Raw genomic sequence first — 21,932 nt, 5'->3', positions numbered from 1 at the left:
CTTCCGGGTTTCGGTGCTCCCATGTGCGTGAAGACCAGCTGGCTGGCATGCCAGAATCCGGAAGAGCAATGGGTGATGGCCCTGCATGCCCACAGAGATGGCTCTGCATGCCACTTCCAGCATATGTGCCATAGGTTTGCCGTATAAACCTATAATACAATTGAAAAACAAATTTAAACATGGCTGTACTTGGATATGTAGTAGTGTGGCTATATGTTAAAATACTAACTCCAGGTAATTTGAACAAAGGATAAACCTTATATAAAATATAAAATATAGTATTAAATTTAAAATTACAATTTATTATATTATACTCCACAGTCCCAATCGGGTGCCCTTGGGCAATGGTGATGTCACTGGTTAATTTTTTAAATCCGGAAGCACCTTGGTGGTTCTGACACAATTGTATGCATGCCTAAGGCCGACAACAATCTTGCAAGTCTGAAGATACCCCTCCCATTCTTCACTTTGGTTCTCCCGTAACTTGCATCCATAAGCAGCTTGAAAGCAGGTGATTCGGTTTTCAGCTCACCCAGTTCATTGATGAATGAATGAAGACATGGTTTAGCATCAGTTCTGATTTATAGGAACATGGGAAGCAAAACTGTAGTTTTGATCTGATGGTGTTTTTAAACAAACTAGATTTCAAGCTAATTATGACTTTTGCTAGTTCAAATGTAATGACAAAACATTATGATTCCTTAAAAAGTGCCATGAATGCTTAGAAGTTCTAATTTTCAAATATATTAGAAGAGGTAGATGCCTAAGCTTCAGATATATTTATTTGGTCCACATTCACATTAATGTGAATGTAGACAAAGAAAAGGGAAGGGTTAAGCCATAAAAATGTACCATCCGTGTAGTTTGTTCATGCAGCAGTTATAGATTAGCTGGAAGAGTAATGTTCCATTATTCTCTCTTGTACAAAGGGAAAAAATCAATGTCAGTACAAACTATTGATCTCATTTCTTTAGAATTCTAGGTATTATTCCGATAGCTCCACCATGAATGTCCTTGTTGAGGCTAATAACAGATTTGCTCTAGACTTTTTCAAAGAGCAAATGGAGGAGAGGTTTGGGAGAAATATGATTTCATCTCCAATCAGAGTTGTGGCAGGAATAGCCATGCTCTTTATTGGTAGCGGAGGGAATACTGCTGATCAAATAGGACAAGTAGGTGTCCTCAAGTACTTGTGTTCCTTAAAAATAGTTGTTTTAAGTGTTATTAAATTATTAATTATTATTAAATATTATTCTATATACAATCCCATCTATGTTATTGCTAGAAAATGTTTCTCCTTGGTATCTTGTCACATGAATGTCTGCACTGAATCTTGGTGTTAGAAACAGATATGGAGCAATAAAGCAACGAAGGCAATCTGGTACCAAAAAGTAGAAAAAGTTTATTAACGTATTTGTAGCTGCAGTGGCATAGTGGTTAGAGTACAGTACTGTGGACTACTTCTGCTGACAGCTGACTGACTGTAATTTGGCAGTTCAAATCTCACCAGGCTCAAGGTTGACTCAGTCTTCTATCCTTCTGAGGTGGTAAAATGAGGACCCAAATTGTTGGGGCAATAGGCTGACTCTGTAAATCGCTTAGAGAGAGCTGTAAAGCATTGTGAAGCAGTATATAAATCTAAGTGCTAATGCTATTGTAATTCCGATTGCATACGAGGTGGACCCAGATCAAAGCACAGAAGTTTTTACCTGACCCTCAACACTGTCCTGTTTCCCCATTGGCTGGGTACTACCAAGCTCACAACTATCTGGAACGCCTATTAACAATATTCCTCAAAAACTCCCTACCAACATGATATGGTGTGATTATGCATCACGGCATAAACCTTAACTTTCCATTACTCTTTTGCATAAATTGCTTGTGTTTTGAAACGTGTCAGTTAAGTTATTGCTCAGAAAGCATTTCCCTTTTTCTTTCTAGACTTTTCTGAACCACATTGTTAACTGTAAGAACAATACTGTTTTAACTAATTTTTCACAAATTAGTTAAGTTTCTGGTTCCTTATTTTCTTTATTTATTATGCGAAAGCATATGTGGGGGAAAGTTTGGGTTACATATTAGGTTTAATGCATGTGAAAATGTTCCTTTACCTCAGGCCAATAACATGCATTGCTCCATTTTAGAAGTAATTTCAAAATCTAGGTCCATGTTCATTTCCATGAATATTCATTTCTGCATAACAGCAAACAAAACATTAAACAGTAAAATAGTGGATGATAAAATGAGGTAACAAATGAGGTTTTGTTTGAGCTGAGTTCAACTTCTTTTTATTTAGTAGATACATCCACCCAATTCTCTAGGCAACAATATCATAGAAACCCTAGACATTTCATTCTTCTAGGACAGTGTGTCTCAACTTTGATGGCGAACCTATGGCATGCGTGCTGGAAGTGGCATGCAGAACCATCTCTCCGGGCATGCCAGCCATCGCCCGTTGCTCTTCTGGGTTCCAGCACGCACATACACAATGGCCAGTTGGTCTTTGCGTGTGTGGGAGTGCTGGAAACCAGAAAAACAGCTCCCTGGCATGCGCCAGAAAGCTGAGCTTCTGGTTTCTGGCTGGTCTTTGTGCGCACATGTATACCAAAAACCAGAAGACCAGGTGATCGGCGTGCATGCACATTCCGGAAACCAGAAGCTCAGCTTCCCAGGATGCGCATGTATCCTGGGGAATACTCTTCCAGTTTTGTCATTTACACGCATGCACACGTGTTCCTGTTTTGGCACTCAGTGCCGAAAAGGTTCACCAACACTGCTCTAGGATTATTTTCAAATTTCCAGTCTAGCCTACTGACTGAGGCACAGCAAACTAGGTGCTGCTATCTAGCTTGGCCAGTAACCAGAGTCAACTAGATTTATTGATTCAGTGCACGTGATAATAGGTGAATGAATATATTGCTATGTCTTCTTTCATTTGGTGCAGCAATACAATTTGGATTTCGAAAGAGTTGATTTTATGAATGCAGCTGAGGAAGCTAGACAGAAAATTAATTCCTGGGTTGAAAGGCAAACAAATGGTAAGATATCTTTCCCACACTGAATATCAAGAAGCAGAACATTTAGTCATTGTGAACTAACGGGAAAGGACAGACAATGGACTTTCTGCTGCAAGAAAAATCAGTGATGTGCAGTGGATTTTTATGGACTGATGTGCTGTGGAGTGAGATGAAGCATGAGGCTAATTCCTGTATACTTTAACTTGCCACTTTAAATGCCAAAAAGGTCATTCATGAACTTTAAATATTACAGATATACATACAAAAAGAGCAGGGAAGGGACAATGAATATGCCCTACCAAGATGCTGAAGAAGAGAAAATTAACCTATGGTCTGAGGTGGGCCAGGACCTGAATGTATCACCAATCTGCAATATATCAGAGGCTCAGAGTTTCAGGCCTTGAGCCCTATGAACCTTTGAGACCCTCATCCATGACTTTAGATAAAGAATTTGCACGGTTGGGTTCAACCTTGGATACCCTTGGATACAAGGAACCCACAAGATGGCTCCATTATGTCTGAGTTTTTAAACACTCTCTGATATTATGTGCGTCTCTGGTGTCATTCTTGCTTTAAGATATTGTTGTTACTGTATATCTGTCACAATCATATGTGTGAAATGGGTGGCAATATAAATGTGATGTATGAATGAAATTAATTCATTTTAGGCTTACATTTTCTCTCTTTCATTTATCTTGGATTTTTATGTTTTGTGTATTCTTTTCTTTCTCAGGCTCAAAAATTGTGTTGTAGAAAGAAGTGATTCATTGACAGCATTCCACCATTAATAGATATTTTCATTCCATTTCTTTTCCAAAAAGTGATATCACGAATTTCTTTCCTGTTAACTCCATTGGCCGATCAACTGTCATGGTCTTAGCAAATGCTATCTCTTTCAAAGGATTGTGGAAGATACCATTTAATCCAAAGGATACACACAAAGCAGTCTTTTGGACGTCCAAGGTACAGTATATGAAAAGCCAGGGAAGCCACAATTCTGTCAAACAATTAAAAGTAACAATCTTGTTGGACACCATGGGAACAATATATATTTACATACTAGGTGAGATCCTGAATTAACAGGGTTTGAGGTGAAAAATTGGTATTATAGCTGGCCTACTATATTGAACATTTAATCTTGAAATTCCTGATATTGCTATTGCTTTACTTTTAAGTACTGCTTTCCTTGGTATAGGATCAGAGCATCTATGTGGATATGACTTGAAACGGCAGATTTAACATAGCTAATATATTGAATCCACCAATGCAAGTGCTGGAGCTTCCTTATGATGACATGCTGTGTATGTATGTTTTTCTGCCAGATAACAATGTAACTACAGATGAGGTGATTTGAATTTTGAACTCTTTACAGTGAAACTGATGTATATACAGGTAGTTTTTGACTGATGACCAATTGGGTAGCGGCCATTCAAAGTTGCAATGGATCTCCCTAATCTTCTGATGGCTTGATGGCCCTCCCCCCCCCATCTTCTTTATTGCCGTGATTGCATTTTAGATGTCTGGCAATCTGCTCACATTTATGACTGTTTGCAGCATCCTGTGGCCACGTGGCTGCAATTTATCTTATTGGCGGGGTTTTTCCTGGAAACCAATGTTTACTTCCAATTCGCAGCAAAAAAAAATAGCCATAGCAGATAATTTTATTAACAGCTGTGGTATTTTATTTTATTTTATTTTATTTTATTTTATTTTATTTATATGCCGCCCTTCTCCGGAGAATCAGGGCAGCTTACAGTGCGTTAAGCAATAGCCTTCATACTTTTGTATATTTTATACAAAGTCAGCTTATTGCCCCCACAATCTGCATCCTCATTTTACCTACCTTAGAAAGGATGGAAGGCTGAGTCAACCTTGAGCCTGGTGAGAATTGAACTCGCAGTAATTGCAGGCAGCTGGAAGCTAAATACTATCTTTTAACAGTAGCATTAGTCTGCTGCGCCACTCAGGCTCTCAGGTATTGACATAACAACCATTGCATTCATTTAACTGCCACAAAAAAGGTTGTAAAATCAGGTATGGTGACTCACTTAATGACTGGCATGATTTACAAACATAATTCTGGGCTGAATTGTGGTCATAACTCAAGGATTAGCTATATTCTTTCTGGTAAAAGATCTGATCACACAGCCTTGGATTCACATCTACTGGTACAACTTTTGAAAAATCATAGAATTACAGAAAATAGTGTTTCTATTCTTAAATAATTCTCAAACCTCATCTTGGATACATATTTTTTCTCATATTATTTATTGGTATAATAATTGTTGGATTGGGTGAGGATTCCTTGGCCAATTCATTCATCCAATTCCTTATCAATTTTGGGTTTAAGGGCAAGGGGGACTCTTTGCGGTTTCAGCCGGATTGAGGCAATGTTTCGGTCTAAACTGAAAGTGATAGGCGTTCCTTTATACTTGCCCAGGCTGCCGTTGAACATGTCCTCAAATTCCCAGATTAGTTCGTCCGCGCTGTCATTGTGGATGGTGTTGATTCCAGTCACTCCCATGCCCAGGGCCTCGAACCAGTCCAAGCCGAGCAAGCTTGGTAATGCACCGCTAACCACCAATATTTTCAGGGGGCCGGAAATTTTTTTAAAATCGACTTGAAAGATCCCAATTCCTATCACAGGGATGCGGTTCCCCTGATAGTCTCTCAGATGGATTCTTTGCAGGTTTATGTCATTTTTCACTATGCCCAGTACTGCCTTCCTGATGGTTGCCCAGGACACTATGGTGAGGGATGATCCGGTATCAATCTCCATGTCGCATGGCAAGCCCTCAATCTGGAGCATGACATGGAGTTTCTTGGCCTTATTTGTGTTGGCCTGCCTAATGCTTGTCTGGTGGGCATCTTTCGCCTGTTGGTCCCTTGTTTCCTCACCAGGGCTTCCAGGATGGAGGTTGCCATGCTCCCTGTGGAGCTGCATGTTGTTGTGTGTGGAAAATGGTGGACTGGCTGGCGTGGCAGACTCTTGACAGATGCCCCTTACGGTCACACTGTTGGTAGATGGCATCCCAGTATCTGCAAGCTGCCCGGGGATGTTTGCCTCCACATCCTGCACATAACAACTGCTTGTCCTCGGCATTGGGGCCAACCTTCTTTTCTCTGCCCAGAGGCGACAGATGTCGTCCTCCTCATTGGTTGATTCTTCATGCTCTCGTTGCACTGTTAATTTTTGGCGCAAATTTGATGAGCCGCTTGTTTTTTGAAGGGCTGCTGCTGACTTGCTAGATGACTCTGGCTTTATCTAGTGTGGTCTGCAGAGTGAGGTTAGGCTTTGCTAACAACTGCCTTTGGAAAGTGATGTTCCTCCCTCCACTAATAAGTTTTTCTAGCAGGACATCGTCCAGCTCCCTATATTCATAATAGGCTGCGGCTTTTCTTAATGCCGCCACATACTGGTTGACGGTCTCTCCATCCTCCTGGGTTCTGCGGTGGAATTCACACCTTCTTACGAATTTTGACTACACCGGCACATAATATGCTTGGAGTGCATTCTGAAGGGTTGCCCAGGATACTGCCTGAATGGCTGTAGGTGCGATCAGAGCCTTAGCTGTATCAAAAACTTTGGACCCACAATAACTGAGGAAGGGGGCCCTCTTCCTATTGTCAGAGAGTGCAAGGAGGTCATTAGCTTCCATGAAGCACTCAAATCTCTGCATATAAGAGTCCCACTGATCCCTGGCTGCATTGAACGGCGTTGGAGGAGCCTGGGTGGTCATTTTGGGTGCCAAAGCAGATTTGCTCAGCTGCGCTGATTGACGATTGCCCGGTGGTGACACCGATCAGCTCTTTTTGTTGCCTAGTTCTCTTCCGATCCCATTCTCATCGCAAGTGTTGGATTAGGTGATGGAAGAGACAGGATGCGACTTGAAACAAAACAACAGCTCTTTATTAAGTAGATCAGTGCAACCCAGCAGCTGTTGTGGCCCGCCAGCGGCCTGCATGGATCGTGGCTGATCCCGACGAGGAGGAGGCTGGTGTGGTGTCACGCCAGCAGCCGGCGCAGCCGGTGCTCGCGTCAGACAGCGAGGAGGCCGAAGAGGATGTGATGCCAGAGGCAGAGACTCAGACAGGGCCTTCGGAACCTCAAGAGGCTCCTTCCAGTGGAGAGAGCGAAGTGGAGGAGCCTCTCCTCAATGCTCAGGCACGCAGGACTGCCAAAAGGCAGGAGTGGCTACTCAGGAGGAGGAGGTCTACTCGAGAGTAGGGCTTGAGAATAATTGGCCACTCCCTTAGCCTTTTTAAGTAGCATGCAGCTAGTGCTTTCTTGCTAGAAACAACGTCTCATTACTACAGAGTATCTTGGAGAGCAAGCGACTTCTCATATCTGGTTTTCTGGGCTGATTGCCAACCTTTGTCCAAGGGACTCGCAGGAGTCTTCTCCAGCACCATAGTTCAAAGGCCTCAATTCTTTGGCACTCTGCCTTTCTTATGGTCCAACTTTCAAAACTATGCATACCACTTGTGAAAGAAATTGCCCTATTTTTCTGTTGGTTTGCCTTTTAACATATTTTTATTACTGCAGTGACAATTACTTCTCTGGAATTCAGAACAAGTCATATCTTCAGGAGGGTTTTTTTGCTTAGCCTCAAACCGAAGTTCAGTCAGTGTGTGTGTGTGTGTGTGATGGGAATGGGACAGAACAGGTATAAACAGTGGGAGCAAATTAAATTTGGAGGTGAAGACTAATTCTGCTCTTTTGCTAAGACATTTCTGTGGAAGAAATGCTAAGATAAATTGGTGCCATAAGGAAATGTCAATCAAACAACTCACAATACAGCAGTCTACCTGAAGAGAACTCATTCCTTTCTTTTCAGGGTTTCTGGTTACAATTAAGCTTTTTTTTTTCTTGAAAGATATTGCTGGAAGAAGTTTGAATTTTAAATAAGTTTATTCATACATTGTCTACCACTAGCATAAACTACCAGTAATTGGAGCAAACAATGTTGCAAAGTCAAATGCAATGTTGCAAGGACTGTTTAATCATTTTTAACCTATAACTGACAGTTGGGATGGATTTGATTAAATCACGCAAATAACGGCAAACAGAAGAAATTGTTTAGAATATTAACTTCCTTGAGTACCTTTACTACCGGTTCACAACGGGACTGCTCGCAATGTGCTCGCTTCACTCGCGCACGCATGCATACTTCTGTGCATACGCAGAAGCTTCTGTGCATGCGCAGATCACCCATGATGATGTCGTGGTGGGTGGAACCTCCCGCCAGTTTTACTACCAGTTCTATAGAACTGGACAGAACCAGGAGCAACCCACCACTGGTACACAGGTATGGTGCCTAAAGTGGCACACAACCACACATCAAAGAAAGAATCTGCATAATTAAAAACATCTCCCTAATGGAGCTGTACATCTGTCAGAATATACAATCCAAAGAACATATTCACACACAATTCACAAAGATCATTTCTTCTGTAAGTACCTCCAACCTCGACACCCAAAGTTTGTAGCTACCTCGGGGGCTGCTTCTATGCTATCAAATAAACTACCTCTTTTCCAAGCAAATCTAAGCCTCATTCTTAAGAAATCTGAGTCTGGGATTGGACATTTTATTCTTCAGATGTTCTTTTGTACTCTTATCTTTTGATTTTTTCCCCCTCCTTCTTGCTGCAGTCCCTTTTCTTCTTCTATCAAATTTTGTTAGGCCTGACGATCCAGAGATGCCCTTTTGGGTAGATGCCACATTAAAAAACCATCAATAGGTTTGCCAGTCTCTAAGCATAACTCATTTTTCAGAAAAGTCATATAGACAGATTCCAAAATGAGTTTGCAGGAGATAGATGGAAGTCATATTTATTATGACTTCCATCTATCTCATGCTTTTTTGCATTAAATGTAGAGTCTGCCTGAATCAAGGCAATTTTGGATAGTTAACACCTTAAAAGCAAAAATATTAAAATAATTACATATTGTATATGGGGGAAAACACACATAGCACACATACCCTTCAGCTGAAATTAAACTTAGCTATTATTAATTCTGATTGTTTTCTGATTCACTCTAGAGACCATGTGACTTAAAATGTTGAGAAAAAACAATTAAAGCTAAGAATAGAGTATGTTGCTTGTGCTCCAGCTCATAACTACCAGTCTATAACAATGCTATTGTAATTTCAAGTCATTTAGAAACCCTGTTGATATTTTGGTTACTTTGACTATGGTTGTTTTCTCCTTTCTTCAGCTCATAGTCTCTGAAAACGGCAGGATCGTTAACATTTAATTCTAACTTATAGTAATGAAATCACATTAATAACATCTACACAAACCATTATCAATGCTGGGATTTGTATTGATTAGCAGGTGAGTTATGAGCCACTTGTTTGGACATGGAGAATCAATATCTCTGCACATGCCTCCCCTTTTTGCTACACACCATAGCCCCTCAGGTTGTTGAAAATTGGCAGTGCCATTTCTGATGCCCAACGGAGGCAGGAAAGTCAGTGTAAGCTTACCATACGTTGACAAAGAAAGGAAAACTCTCATGAAAAAGCACAACACTGAGGAGGAAGAACCATTTGTTTCAACGTTTGTTGAATCCCAACTTTAGTAGAAAAAGCCAAAATAAGAAATCTGTCTTGGGGAAGCTAGGTGGGTCCTTGTCCCTCTACCTGGGGGTTATTTCTCTTGTTAGGCAAAGCAGCCCTTTCAGTAGAGGCAGCAGAGCTGGGGAAGCCCATCGTGAAGGGGATGGAATGTTGAGGTAATCAGGGCCGTGACCTCAATTAAAGATGGAAGGTTGGAGTTTTTCTACAGTATGTTGCAATTCCCTTGTTTGGACTCCATTTTGGGTGTGCTCTGAACTGGTTAGGAGGCTTCTATCCTTTGGCCTGGATAGTATTGCAATGCAGGAGGCTGCATCGGGTGGGGGGGTCTAATGAAATTAGGCAAAGAGATGACTGGGTTTCTCTCTCATCATGTGCAAAAGACTGGGAAAAAAAGATATGCCTTTCGTGTTCTTTGTTAGTGTTGTGGCCCCGCCCTCCGAGCCTATCTCATCGGAGAAAGAAGGCTCCAAACATGAGGGAGAGGAGTCGGCCAGGCCTCCCTCTCCAGGCCCCTCCCCTCTGGCACTACCTCAGGTGCCGGCCGAGGAAGAGGAGATTAGCCAGGAGCCAGGTGTCTCCGATGAGAGCGAGGGAGGTGAGCCGTCGTTCCTGGATCCATGCCAATGAAGGCATGATAAAAGGTTGCAGCAGTTAAGGAGGCGTGCCAGGGATTATAACTGAGTCACTGGACCACACCCCAGAGACTATATAAGAGAGTGTGGTGGCTGTTTAAAACTCTGTGACGAACAAAAACTAACTCTGGCTAGTCACTTGAACAACGTCTAAATCAGCCGAAGGGTTATTGTTTTGAGCTGGACTATTTACAATTCGTATGTATTTTATGTTTATCTGTTGAAGTAAAGCTCTTGGCAGACGGTGCTTGTACTACTGCCAAGTTTTAGATAACAACCTGTGTGCGTGCCAAGTGCTTTCTTAAACCTCGGCTGGCTGTGTTTGTGTGTGTGTGGAGACGGGGACAGAACAGTTAGATCCACTTTCTGCAATACACAAACATCTTCTCCTCAACCCCAAAATGAACATCATCATCCTGTTAGCCGCATCACCAATCTACCCAGTGCTGCCCTCAGCCCTCAATGTAGTTTTCAATAACTGCAATAGATCAATGGAATATAATCAAACAATTCTTCAGGTGTTGCTTAACTAGAGCTTCTGGTGTTTTGGGCAGGGGCTGTACTGGCTAAGGTTTCATTGGCCAAGGTTGTATCTGGAGGAACGTATGAGTGAAAGAGGCATTAAGGTTATGGGAGAGTAGTAACTCTTATGGTTCTATAGGAACATTTAGAATTGAGGAAGGAAATTAATGCTGAGCCAATAAAGATGTTACAAGAGTGATATAATTGACCACAACACCCATTTCCTGCCCATGCTGCACCATGCTATACTTCTACAGTTTCAACTGATATCTAATTATAGGAAGAGATAGTCCTTCGTGGAATTGTTGGTATATTTACTATGGTTTTTTTTTGTAAATGAAAAGCTTCTATACCGCCAGATCATCTAAACTTCTCTTTATTCAATTACCTCAGTTTAGTACATCTGACTCTGATGGTGTATACTTTTTGAGCGAGAGGGCTGAGACTTTGCTTCAGACATTAAGTGGCACTGACTTTCCTTTCTCAAAGCCAGAGAGACATTTTTCAAGCATATCAAACTGTCTAAAGTTCTGTACAAGTCCTGGCTTCTAAATTCTAAGCTTCATTTTCAGACAACTAAGGGGTAACCCAGGGAGAATGTCACTATTCATTTTGTGAATGTGCTCATTCGCACAGGCTTCTTTTCTTTCGTGTCCAGGGTAAGTAAGAATAGTCCCAGAGCTGTGGTGTACCAAGAAGCCTGAGTCACAAAGTATTCTTTCCCTGATCTCCCTGCAGCATTCCCAAAACTCACACCTGGTCTGTGCTGGGCCTCCTCCACCTGCTACGGGAACCCCATGCTCCTTATGCGGGACTCCCTCTGCTTTCCATTAAATGACCTATCCATCTTACAACAGCAACCATACATTCCAGAATTGTGGTCACCAAGTCATATGGTCACGTAATGTCATGCTTTTCAACTGCATTTATTTATTTATTTATTTATTTATTTATTTATTTATTTATTTATTTATTTATTTATTTTTAATTTTGATTTATATGCCGCCCTTCTCCGGAGACTCAGGGCGGCTTACAGTGCGTTAAGCAATAGCCTTCATACTTTTGTATATTTATACAAAGTCAGCTTATTGCCCCCACAAACTGGGTCCTCATTTAACCTACCTTAGAAAGGATGGAAGGCTGAGTCAACCTTGAGCCTTGGAGAGATTCGAACCAGCAGTAAATTGCAGGCAGCTGTGTTAATAACAGGGTGCTTTAAACCACTGTAGTACCAAGGCTCTATTTATTTATTTATTTATTTATTTATTTATTTATTTATTTATTTATTTATTTATTTCCAATTTATATACCGCCCTTCTCCCTGAGGACTCAGGATGGTGTACAGCCAGAATTAAGAGCATGAAATACAAATATTAAAAAACAATTAAAATATATATAAATTTGGCCCAAAAATTAAAAATCACAAACCAATTAAAACATTTAAAAATTTCTTCTTAAGCCAGCCTGGCTTGCTGGAAGAAGTGGGCTTTAAAGTGGGTTTTTAAGGGCATGGCGGAAGGCACTGAGGTCTTGGATTCTCCTTATCTCTGGGGGCAACTGATTCCAGAGGGTAGGTGCCCCCACAGAGAAGGCTCTCCCCCTGGGGATCACCAGCCTACATTGTTTGGCTGATGGCACCCTGAGGAGGCCCTCTCTGTGGGAGCGCACGGGTCGATGGCAGGTCGTCAGTAGCAGCAGGCGGTCTCGAAGATAGCTAGGCCCTATGCCATGGAGCGCTTTAAAGGTGATAACCAACATCTTGAAGCGCACCCGGAAGACCACCGGGAGCCAGTGCAGCTCGCGCAGCATTGAAATCCCAATCCCAACTGCAGTCAATTGTGCAGGAATTGTGATTCGGCAGCATCTGGAAGTTCTTTGGTTCATTGTCCTCTGTCTGCTACTGTTCTGGTCAGATTGTGAATGTTGGAACCTACATTGAATATTTGGAGCAAGTCTAATGGGAAGTGGGAGGGTGAGATGCCAAATAGGCAAGAGCTAGATTGGGAGGCGAGGGTTGTTTCTTTACAAGAGTTTTGAAAGTGCAGAAATAAATATGAATAACAAATAAATCTGAGACTATTTGATGTACTGTATATGTTTATTCAGATATTATTGTAGTTTTATACTCAAGAGATCACAAGACAGTGGACAGAATCAGAATAAAACTAACTTGAAACATCAGTAGTCATCCTAAGTGACAGGCAAGCCAAAACATCTCTCTATTGATTTTTAATTATATAATGGAAGACAAAGCAGTTTACTATGTACTCAAGTTTAAATTTCATAATCAGAAAGTACCTTAAGCAAGCCATCCACTGAAGCTTATACATTCAGAAACAACAACAAGGTTAGTAGTAGGTTTTACTGCACTCTTCAATTGAAATCATTGGTTTCTTCTGTTTTTATTTAACAGAATGTATATCTCACATTTCTTCCAGCACAGGTCTAGTGTGTGTGTGTGTGTGTGTGTGTGTGTGTGTGTGTGTGTGTGTGAGTGTGTGTATAAAGTGTTTTTTATACTGGTCTACCCTAGCATGTGGGAGGGAGCATACTGCATCCCTATATATGTGTGTGTGTGTGTGTGTGTGTGTGTGTGTGTGTGTGTTGCTTGAGGCTTAATTTGTGGGAGTCACTAAACCCCCACTCCCCATTTCCTTTGCTTCCTGTATGTCAGGCTCTCTATAGTTAAGGGCCCTGGGTCACAAGGAACATACAGATTTGTATACTTTGGATTCCACACACATATCAATGTAAAGTGGATTTAGCTCAGTAAGCAAATAAAAACTGTACCTCGCAATTTCCTCTTTCTTAAGAGAGGAAATAAATTGTTAGCCAAGTTGAGAATGGAATTTGGAATGCAGAAGTCTTGGTTGCTTACAACAGATGGAAATATATATTTTTAATGTAGCAGCACTTGGTATTTACGGTGAGAAAACTTTGCCAGCAAAAAGAATGCTCCTGGTGGCATTATGTCTTATAAATAACAAAAAAGGGTGATCTGCCTTAAACTCGGGAATAATTTGAGCACTTACAGGAACTACAACTACACCAGTAGCAGCAGCTGCTTCGGTACCTTCTTCATTCACTTCAATATAGGCTTTATGAAGAACCTGAGATACAAGCAGGTCCCGACGTCCAGATATGCCAGACAAATCAGCTTTGTGTGAATTAAACATATCCTTCATTCCCATCTTACTTAAAATAGGACTGAGCAAATATTTTTCTTCCACCTTGAATTTTGGCAGAAAAATCCAGATCTCTGTGTTCTGCATGCTTGTTGAACTGGTCCACTCTTGAAATTTTTCATAAGTGAGTTGCCTCACAATCTGTCAGGTAAAGGGGAGCCATTGTGAAGGTGTACATGAATGAAAACATTATTTGGAAAAATGGGATCAAAAAAGAGTAAAGTATGACTTCCTGCTACTTCCCATTATAGCATTATTCCTTCATAATAAGTAAACTGCAAAAATATCTGCAAAAATATTACTTTCTTTAAAAAAATAATTTACAGGATAGTTTTAAAGAAGGGAGCATCGGGACACTTAACAGCACATGCCAAAGCTAAAACAAATATCTCTCTTCTCGAATCCTTATTGTATTGCCTGGGGATGGAAAATCTGCCTTCAAAACCATGGATGAACATCTATAGGAGCAAGCCAAACTCCAAAACTGAAGGATCCCTGTCCTAATTGACTTCTTTCTCATTGACGTTTGGGAGCCAAGAATTGCTTACATCTGTTGGGAAGCTGTCTCAGAGTTTTTTAAAAAACAAATTTCTTAAACAGAAGTCAAAATATGGACTGTTTTGTGTATTATTATTTTTCATATTTCTGGTAGAGAAAGGCTAGAAGAAAACATGAAGTGTCGGAAGCCATAAGGGAACAGCCTTCTGCCTGGGTCAAAAACTGAAGTTCGATAATGTATGCTTTGACTTTTGCTTGGAAATGGTTTGGATGGTATCTGGACAGGCAAAGAGTTCTGAATATTAACGCTGTTGGAATTCAGGAAAATCATCTCTGAGCACAGTTCCTGGAGAGCTTTCTTTAAGCCAAATGTAATAGGATTAACTCTAGGTCCAGGCTTGGACGACAAACTCTAGCTAGTCAAAGGCAGAAGGAAATATTCCAAAAATCCTCATTCGGAGGCAGAAGGAAGGGACAGGAAGAAGACGATAAAGGGCTGTTGCATGATAAGGAAACATAGCTAGTAAACAACTGAATTTTTAAACCCTGGGCTAAATACTTGCAAAACTTTCTTCAATATCCAAGTCTATCCTCAGAAAATTATCAAGGGATGAAAATCGGTCATAATAATCCTGTTTCTTCTCCCTAGCTCCAAAATTGTGCCAGTATTAATGGCTAGGCCTGCCTGATATGGAAAAGCAGCGGAAGAATAGTGGACTGGAACTGGAGAGACCTGGGTTCAATGGTCACATTCACCCGAGTAGGACGTTCTCTCTCTCTCTCTCTCTGTATGTATGTATGTATATATCAGTGGTGAAATCCAAATTTTATTACTACCGGTTCTGTGGGCATGGCTTGGTGGGCCTGGTGTGGCTTGCTGGGCATGACTTGGTGGGCATGGCAGGGGAAGGATACTGCAAAATCTCCATTCTCACCCCACTCCAGGGGAAGGATACTGCAAAATCCCCATTCCCTCCCCACTCCTGGGGGAAGGATATTGCAAAATCTCCATTCCCACCCCACTCTGGGGCCAACCAGAGGTGGTATTTGCCGGTTCTCTGAACTAATCAAAATTTCCGCTACCAGTTCTCCAGAACCTGTCAGAACCTGCTGTATTTCACCCCTAATATATATATTTGTGTGTAAAAATAAGAAATGAATGAAAAAAATAGGGAAAAATCATAATTAACATTTGGGAACCTCTTAAGAATATGTAATCAGAGGCCTTTCTTAGCAATAAATTATTCAAAAGATACATGTCAAGTTCATTTGAATCTCTTTCTGAATGATTTCAGAACTCAAATTACCTCTTTTGTGGTCCCATTCTTGTCCGGTAGAAGGATGATCATGCTTAGGTCTCCCTTATCATACTGAAGCTCAAGCACTTCCATCGGTGGGTTTGTTATTTTAGCATAGTTACATTTGTCCTTTTGAGCCATCATTTGCACTTTTTTACTGTGCTCCTATAACAAATAAATAATGCTTAACATAAAGCAATAATAATATGAGAAATCATAACATGAAATATTGATTGCAATTGCAATTGCAATTGCCAGCTATTATATCAGATTTCCACTTCAGACCCTGTTGGTGCAGGACAAAACTTATTGTATAAACAAGGATCTTATGTTTCTATGATGCTGAGCAAAATGGTTAGTTTTAGTTGTTTAATTCAATTGTGCAGCAATTAATACATTTCCATTCTCATAGGTTTTTCAGTATACCTTACTGGTCCAAAAGTCTGCTTCGTGTGTATCCTTGGGATTAAATTGCCTCATCCACTTTCCTTTGAAATATATAGCATTTACCAAGATTAATACAGTACTTTGATCAAGCGAGTCAACAGGAAGCAGGTCCTTGATTTTACCTTTTAAAAAAGTAATAACATTAAAAATGTTATTGGTAGGGGACAAACATTTATCAATAATACATGTCTTTCTACAACACATTTTTCTCAGTAAGAATACTGAAAAAAAATTAAAATACCAATGTAATCCAAGCACATTTAAGCAATCAAAGAATGAATGAAAGATTAAAACAAGCTGAAATATTTTCTACCTTCAAACATTTTAAAGATTTGATGGATACAAAACCTTCATCCTAAAGTTATAGGATCAGTGACAATTCTGATCTTGTGCAAGTAGAGAAATACAACTTTGGATACACGGCAGATCAATAAAAACTCCAGGTCTTGAGCTTCCCTAGAGAATCAGATTCTTTGTTTTTTCTGCATTACATCACGAATATTAATTGAGTATGCTTGGCTGTGCAAATGAACATGTTGGGGAGTCCTGGCTAAAATATCTTTTTATAAAATAAGGACCACGCATGAATTCATAAATGACATTTTGACCTTCAGAAATTTGCATATTGAAGAGGCATGGAGCAACTATGTCAGAGGTGCCAAACTCGATTTCATTGAGAGCCGCATCAGGGTTGTGTTTGACCTTGGATGGCTGGTGTGTGTGTGTGTGTGTGCATGCGCGGGGGGATGGAAGTGGTCATGGTGGCTGTGACCTGAGGTGGGCATGGCCAGGGTGAGCATTTGACACAGGCTCAAGATCCATTTTTTCCCCATATTTCTTTCCACAGTTCTTTACTATAACCATTTTCCTATCTTTTCTACCAGATATTCCTGGCAAATATTTATTACTTATTCTTCATACTCCATTAAACTTTAAATTTCTAAATATATACCCCATTGTTTAATAGTAAATTGTTTTCCCAGGCAGAAAAGCTATTTATACTATTATATTTTTATTATTCAACTGATAATAAAAATACAATAACATAAATAACATGATAATACAAGATCTAACAGCAAAGGTCAATTTCCAGGATAGTAAATAGAAATGGCTGTCGATAATACATTGTTGATTGTAGATTAAATGGACCTACAGTGTTGAGTTCAGCACGCTACCCTAACAACAGAGATGCCTTTCCCTGATTGGTTGAGAAGCAGTTATTTCGAACGCAGGAGTTCCGTGCCTCCTTATTGGTTAATGACGTCTGACAGCCGCTATATAAGAGCTGTCAGACGCAGTTATTTTTGCCGATATTCTGGAGTTGTATTAGCTGGGCTGTTGCCATTAAAAAGAGCTTGTTACAAATCATCCATGTCACCTTAATTAATGCCCCTCTGTCTCCCGACAGAGCACACAGTATATAAAATCTGGCGTTAAACTGTAGTATTAACATAGGATGTTGCTTGTTTTCTATCCATATCAGGCACTTACTTGAGACCACATAATTGTAATCCAGTTCAGTCCTCCTGCAGCACTCTGCCGGCCAAAAACGGAGCCACGCAAACCCGCTGCATGGCCGGTTTTTAGCCAGCAGAGTGCTGCTGGAGGTCAGAGAGGCAAAAAATGGGGGGGGGGGCATGGGGCCTCTGTGCAGCCCATTTTTGGCCAGTAGAATGCTGCAAGAGGCTGTGGAGGCTGAAACAGGCCTTTTGGCTGGCAGAGGCACCGCGGGCCGGTCAGTTGATATTTCCAGGACAGCCCCATGGGTCAGATTTAAGCACCCCATGGGCCGGATCCGGCTGATGGGCCTTGAGTTTGACACCCCTGAACTATGTGATCACATGCAATCTTCATGATGTAATATTCAAGGAGACACATAGAGCTAAATATTCTGCTTTTCTGCCATTCACTATGGGAAATCCAATGAGCCTTCCTAACTGATTAATGGCAAAGAAAATGAAGATTAACCTATGTTTTCTTACCATTTGTTTGGCTTTCAACCCAGGAATTAATTTTCTTTCTAACTTCCTCAAGGGCATTCATAAAGTCAACTCTTTCCAATTCTGCATGATAAAGCTCTTTAATGCACCTTATGTATTGCTACACAGGATGAAAGAAAATGTATCAGTATATTAATTCTCTTATTATCATCATATACACTCAGTCAGCAATTGTAGTTGGTACTGGTTATTTGCCAGATTGGACCCTAACCAACTCTGACTGATCCCAAAAAATTAATTAGGATTGGTAGGGCATGCTGGGAAGTTGAAAATAAACGCTGAGAAACTGCGTTGTTGTTTACAAAACTGCATTGCTGTCAGTTGCATGCAGCTCAAAGAAAACATCATTGCTTATGTGATCCCTCTTTTGACCACCTACTATTTTAACTATTTAATAATGTAAACATGAAAATGTTCATGAGAAAGGAAGGGAGAACAAGATTTTGTCCTCATACTCCACCCATCTAATTTGGCTATCTACACTTACTTCTAAGGATGGAGAAATACATTTTACTTGCACCCTCAAAAGGCCAGAGTTTTGCTGAGAGTGAAAAAGATGGGAAGTTTCTTGCTCACCTGGAGAAATTCATAAACGTCCGATCCATACAACCTATTGGCTATGCTCAATGTATAGTTTTTAGAAGGTTGGTTAATGGCTGATAGGAGTTCCTTGAACTGGTTGTGAGGTCCACCAGGTTTGTCACATTGAGCCTTCAAGGACCAAAGGACAGGCCATTACTTTCATAGGCACATATTTTGCCCACAATTCCAAAGCATTTACACCAAATGCTGACACACATACACACACCCCTACATATGTGGGTGTATATGTGTGTAGAATTAGCAATAAAATGAAATTTAATAAAAATTCTCTTACAGGCAAGTTTGCAGACATCCTGGATTCTGTGATTTTATCAAAATGAAGGACCTGCAATACAAAAGAGATTGGAGTTGTGAACTATGTCAACATTTCGTTCTGTCATGATTCAGTTTCCTTGGAAGCTGGTAGAACAATTGCATCCTTTTTCACTAGGGCCACTGAGGAACATGGAAGGGACCATCTTTAAAAGTGATTCTAATAGATACCCCATAGACCAGCATTCTTTCACATGTTATTGTCCAAATGTTTGAGTCACAACTCTAGCACCCCAATTAATCTGATTTATCAGCAATAGCAACAGCCTTTAGAGGTTGGGGAGGGGAGTCTAGTCTAAGTGATCTGAGAAAATTAAAATAAAATAAACAAAATAAAAATTATGACTTATTTTTCTGACTTTTTTTTTTTTTTTAGAAATGTCACTTTAGTTTAGCTTATCAATTACAGTTATGAGTTCTGGATTTGCCTTCACTTTAAGTACTCCTTGATTTCCTTATTGCTAACTCTCAATCTTCTCTGAATGGAGAATGGACAGGTTCTCAAAAGGAAAGTCACAAGTAGAAAATGCTTCCTGATTATCGTGAAGATTCCTACCTTTCTCATTTCAGCAGCAGTGTTACCTTTGGCACCATAATAGACCATAGCTAAAGCTGCTGAAATACTAAGTGGAGAGAAAAAGATGTTGTTGGATTGTTCTTCTTCCATCTTTTTAAAGAGATCCACAGTGAAGTTGGTGTTTGCTTCAGCAAGACTGTCCATGGTGGAATGAGTACCTAGAAAATTTTGAAATCATTGTAATGGTTTCTATAGCTTTATTTAGTACTTTATATATTATATCTTGGTGGAATGATTGAATAGGAAAAGAAAAACAACTACCAGTAATTAACCAGTAATGCTGTTCTCTCACTGCATGAATACAGCAACTGTGATTTCAAAGGATTTTTGTATGGCTTAGCACAGTGAGTGACCTCAGCCAATTGAGAATTACGTTCATCTGTTGTCACACTAAGTTGTAAATGTAAAATAAGGTTACAGGGATGAATCTTTAAGTTACGCACCATGGTTCCTGTATTTGGGGTCATTAATACAAAGGAGAAATTTGAAGAGTCAGCTCTAAACACAGTTTACATCTGAAGCATTCAGCACTGTTGTCTACAATCACAATTTGTCATTAGGTTTGAACTAGCAAGCTCCCACTTGTTTAAACCCTTTTCAACATTAAAAAGATACATGCTTTCTTGCAAATTTCAGTAGTAAAATTTAGTACTAAATTGTTGATGCTTCCAGTATTCTTCCAGAGTATTCTTCCAGAATTTTAAAAAGGGGGTTTAAATAAATAAATAAATAAATAAAAATGAAATAATTGATCTTGCTCATTGTAGAACTCCTGTGAAATTAAATACCGGTATGTAATTTTTGTCTTACTATAATGTGAATTCTAGGAAGAATCACATTGCCTATTGCTGAGTGCTCCATAATTCATCATTTCCCCCCCATGGGAGCAATTTACACTCAAGTAACATTCAAGTCAAGTCAAGCCAGTCAATCAATCATGCTATGTATTTTCTCACTTACTTCATCTCACCGCAACATTACACACACAAACACACACACATAAACATGGTTACCTATACAATTGAAAGATGGATGGAAAAGAGGATCCTACCTCACTGTATTTTGTCCAAGGGGAACAGCAATCTGTTACCAGATCTGGAATGGAAACAAGAGAATTCCGTCCCACTTTTTATTTTATATATATAGTCACCACCCTTTACTTTAGCTTCCTGGTGCTGGTTGTGTATAGATATAGAAATAATAGGATTTTGAAAGTTCTTCTGTTGTTGTTGTTTTTAAATTTTCATGTCACAATGAATCTTGGCTGAATAATCCAGGATATTGCTTGTAAGATGTGCAACTTTGTCTTGGGAAAGGTTTAGCTAATTTCTCAAACAGGAATCAGCATGGACAGTTGCCTTGCTGGGGAACCCAAGCAAAAATGATTTGGTTTATTATCATTTTTTTTCCTTATATATTCATTGGTACAAAAAAAGAAATGTATTGAAAAACACTTTGAAATGCCAATGGATATGGGCCTGGAAATCATATTGGGATATGCTATCAATAGTGCATATAGTGAAATACTGAAACATTTTCAGTTTAATGTTTAAATACTTTTACATTATGCAATCCGTTTACAACCATCTTAGATAAGGCAGGAAAACTTTAGCTTAATTTCCCATTTTGTCTACACTAGGAAACAAGATAATCTATCAAAACCAAGATTAGTTTCAAACCATCTTCAAGTCAGAATTTAATATTCTGGATTACTACAAAGCTGGTAATTCCGTTTTCCCAGTTGCAATGAACTGACGTTTCCCAGAGAGCCAATTTTACTGGAACTGGAAGCTATAAGCTATTGAACAGACTTATCCATTCAGAAAGCAAACAAAGAGAAGAGACCTAGACTCTTAATTTTGTCATCTAGTGATATCTAAGAACACTGTTCTGTCCCCCCACCTCACATAGGCAGACACACGAGCAAAAGCCGTCTCTCAACTGTTATGTATTGATACATTTAAGCGGGAGTTTCAAATATTTAAGTGTTGCTGATTGGCTGACAGTCATTCCTAGAGTGTATATAAGGAGGGCTGCTGCCAGAAAGTTTTCGCTGAAGTCTCACTCTATATTAAAGAGCTGTTGTCACTTGCTTGCTTGTGCCTCTCCGGTTCCCTCCAAGTTTGTGCAGTGCTACGAATTCAAACAACATGTGCAGAAAGAGGGAGAACCGGTCAACGCGTACATGACGAGCCTTCGTAAAACCGCAACGCATTGTGACTATAGAGACTTAGATGATGCGCTGCTCGAGCAGCTA

At 40.0% G+C, this 21,932-nt stretch overlaps 1 protein-coding gene across 2 annotated transcripts; it reads right to left on the bottom strand.

The window, feature by feature from the left end:
• Window positions 1-12,841: 12,841 nt before the first annotated feature.
• On the bottom strand, window positions 12,842-20,783 carry LOC117660307 (serpin B3-like). Of its 2 annotated transcripts, XM_034408363.3 has the most exons (8): window positions 20,727-20,783; window positions 19,655-19,833; window positions 19,061-19,111; window positions 18,760-18,894; window positions 18,166-18,283; window positions 16,163-16,305; window positions 15,746-15,901; window positions 12,842-14,081 (listed from the first exon to the last, which is right to left on the bottom strand). In XM_034408363.3, exons 2-8 carry the CDS (start codon window positions 19,817-19,819, stop codon window positions 13,677-13,679), a joined length of 1,173 nt encoding a protein of 390 aa, XP_034264254.1. In that variant the 5' UTR covers window positions 19,820-19,833; window positions 20,727-20,783; the 3' UTR covers window positions 12,842-13,676. The 2 variants fall into 2 exon arrangements, with proteins under 2 accessions (XP_034264254.1, XP_034264255.1); XM_034408364.3 differs by lacking the exon at window positions 20,727-20,783 and having other exon boundaries at window positions 19,655-19,924.
• Between the last annotated feature and the right edge of the window lie 1,149 nt (window positions 20,784-21,932).

This window comes from Pantherophis guttatus, chromosome 3, assembly GCF_059756535.1.
Source record: "Pantherophis guttatus breed Tessera chromosome 3, ASM5975653v1, whole genome shotgun sequence".
Lineage (NCBI taxonomy): Eukaryota > Metazoa > Chordata > Lepidosauria > Squamata > Colubridae > Pantherophis > Pantherophis guttatus.
The sequence above is the reverse complement of the archived record's forward strand: the minus strand, read 5'-3'. Positions and strand labels throughout refer to the sequence as shown.

What these genes read in the sequence shown, in the direction of transcription:
- LOC117660307 (XM_034408363.3), bottom strand. Translation starts at nt 19,819, where the DNA reads ATGGACAGTCTTGCTGAAGCAAACACCAACTTCACTGTGGATCTCTTT. An exon ending in GGATGTCTGCAAACTTGCCT is followed by an intron (nt 18,895 to 19,060) that starts GTAAGAGAATTT and finishes TGGTCCTTGAAG; the next exon opens with GCTCAATGTGACAAACCTGG. An exon ending in CAGACTTTTGGACCAGTAAG is followed by an intron (nt 15,902 to 16,162) that starts GTATACTGAAAA and finishes TATTTGTTATAG; the next exon opens with GAGCACAGTAAAAAAGTGCA.